At 39.9% G+C, this 2,811-nt stretch overlaps 1 protein-coding gene across 1 annotated transcript in view; it reads right to left on the reverse strand.

The window, feature by feature from the left end:
* Nucleotides 1–2,811, reverse strand: part of unc5b (unc-5 netrin receptor B) — a 46,983-nt gene that overhangs the window by 11,809 nt on the left and 32,363 nt on the right. The window contains exons 4-6 of the mRNA XM_031874570.1: nucleotides 1,655–1,867; nucleotides 1,073–1,240; nucleotides 446–610 (exon numbers count right to left, since the gene is read on the reverse strand). Coding sequence (XP_031730430.1) covers nucleotides 446–610; nucleotides 1,073–1,240; nucleotides 1,655–1,867 — 546 coding nt within the window. The remainder of the gene's footprint in view (nucleotides 1–445; nucleotides 611–1,072; nucleotides 1,241–1,654; nucleotides 1,868–2,811) is intronic.

A 2,811-nucleotide genomic window follows, 5' to 3' on the forward strand; every position in this document is an offset into this window, starting at 1 on the left:
CTCTCTCTCTCTCTCTCTCTCTCTCTCTCTCTCTCTCTCTCTCTCTCGACATCATTGGCACTTTCACCATGCTGCAGTGCCAAATCACCTAGGGCATGCAGTTCTACACAAAATAGTTCTGAAATGCAATACACCTTATGAAACTGTGAGCTATGACAAAAAATATCACCGCATGCAACACTCACGATTATCAATAAAACAACCACCTGAAGCAACAAATTTGCCATTAGGGAGTTGAGCCTTATAGATACCGGTTTCTTTTAGATGTTAGACAGTTGAACTATGTGCACTAATTAACTAAGTTCTTAGTTAATCAGTGGCTGATTTGCATGAACTGAAGAATTAGGATATATCACAAATGAATATATGTATATATGTCAAATATTTACTAACTTTTGACATTTAACAACCACCCCAGTTCAAACATATTGCTCAGGTGACTTACTGCGTGCACACAACCCCTCAGTGCAGTTTTTGCTTTCCATCATGCTGCCACTGCAGTGCTTTCCTCCATTTCTAGGTGGGGGGGCTTGGCACTCGCGACTGCGCCAGTGGGTGCACTCTGTCCCACAGGCGGACCACTTTGCCCACTCTGTCCATCCTCCATCCACTGGAATGAGACAGCAGAGATGTGAGTCATTTTACAGCTAACCAACGGCTAAATACTTCCATCACTGCAGGTAGAGGGGAATCGGGCATGACTGTATAATGTGCATATGCATATGCATATTGGAGTCATGGTGGTCTGACGCACGGGTTGCAGCAATAAGTGGCAGAATGGTGTGTGACAGTAAATCGGATAACAGAAATCAGATGTTCCTGATTTTTTTCACGATGAAATCAAAGCAGCTACATGACCAAATGTTATTCTGTCCTTGTTGGAAAAAATAGTTTTTACGTTGAAAAAATGTGGGGGTCAACAGCCTGGTTTTTCCAGCATCTTATGTTCTAAAAGTTAAAAAATTCATCCCGGCACTTCTCGCAAAATACCATATTTGGGAAATTCCCTGATATTTCAGTGCTTGACTACTTTGCCTGAAGATGTTATCAATAATCGTGATGTCATCGTCACCTGGGCAAAGTGTGGTGCAGGTCACTCTCTGGAAGGGCGGGCCTTCACAGAAGGCTCCTCCATTCAGAGGGGCCGGATTGGTGCAGCTGCGTGTTCGTCGCTGCCAGCCCCGCCCACACCGAGCGTTACACTCTGACCATTCGGTCCAGGAAGACCAGCCTCCGCTTACTGACGGAGACAGACAGGCAAGTGTGGCCGTTAATACCTTGGTCATCTTTAACATAATAATCAGGATATAAACCCATCAATCCATTATCCAACTACCAACCACTTTTATGGGCTTTGTATACAGAAAATAGTTCCTATTGATAGAGTATGGTGGTTTTCAAATTATATTTCATTTTTAATTTTCAACATTGTCTTATGTAAAAGTGCAAGATCCATAAAGTTAATTCAGTAATTTAATGTTTACATTTTGAGCTACTAAAGTATCTCATTTTGCAAGTCACTTATTATCACTTAACACAGTGCATCGTTGAACCTGAACAGCAACACACGGATGATTTTGATTACTATGTTAAGCCATGATTCATAAACCAATCCCCCCAAAATGGAAGAGAAGGAAAAACATGCGTGCGTTACCATAAACAATAAGAGTAGCTGTGCTGCTGCGTCTTTTGGCCACCACGTTACGAGCCACACAGGTGTAGTTGGCTGTGTCTGAGAGTCTGGCCTGTTTGATGATCAGATCATGATCGATGGTGATCAGGAAGTTGGAGTCCTGCGATGGATCAATGACATCCTCGTTCTTCAACCAGTCCACCTGTAGAGAGGCAGGCACGCACACAAATACTCAGGCTATTGAGACAAAGTGATCAAATGAATGAAAATAGAAAAAATAACCACAGCAGCCCACATTTTAGTTGAAAAACTTCAAAAATCAATAACGTCTGCACTCTCGAACATCCGTGTTAAAGCAATTTTGAATGATGGATTCTTTTAATTCTTTTGGCAGATAACGCTCTCCATATGAATGATTGTACAAATCAACACGGTGTATGCATAAACATGAGTCAGCACACCACACACAGAACCATTCAGACAACACCATAAAGTAGTTAGCCTTCACAACACGCTTCAATGCTGCAAAACACTGTCAATATATGATCATTTTTGGTTTGTTGATGAAAAATATAATTTGAGGCTTCTTTGTCCAAACTCACTTATATTTCTGAGACATCCTCTTTACTAATGGACATAATATCCTAGCGAACAAACACGCAATAACTTTGTCATAAAACACATGGTAAAATTATTTTTACGTCACACAATAACAAGTTATTTAGCTACTGTAATGAACAATTCAGCCTGGCAGAACATAAATGTTTACTCGAATAATAAAAATCTAAATTTATAATTTGTTTTCTCTTTTTAATATATTGTTGCACTACTGTTTTATGAGAGAAATAAAATGTTTTGATATAGCGGCAGTTAAAGCAGCTTAATGTTAAAACATGACACAATGTGAATCTAAGCACAGCCTTTTTACCATCATATTATTACTGATCCACGTTGCTGAATAGACTTAAATCTCCCAAACTCAAATGCCCTTTACTATACTGCCTTTTGTATCATGTTTATGTTGCTCTCTAACTTATTATTTAGAGCTCAGCTTTCTTGCCTCCCTGGAGATACAGAGCTATTCAAAATACAAATGATCTAGCACTATTACCCTTCAGTATCATAAACACAAATGTAACCTCTGAAGTGATAAAAAAGCAATGGGAGTGGGGGGGGGG

The sequence above is a fragment of the Anarrhichthys ocellatus genome, unplaced genomic scaffold, assembly GCF_004355925.1.
Source record: "Anarrhichthys ocellatus isolate YVR2014 unplaced genomic scaffold, GSC_Weel_1.0 scaffold3, whole genome shotgun sequence".
NCBI lineage: Eukaryota > Metazoa > Chordata > Actinopteri > Perciformes > Anarhichadidae > Anarrhichthys > Anarrhichthys ocellatus.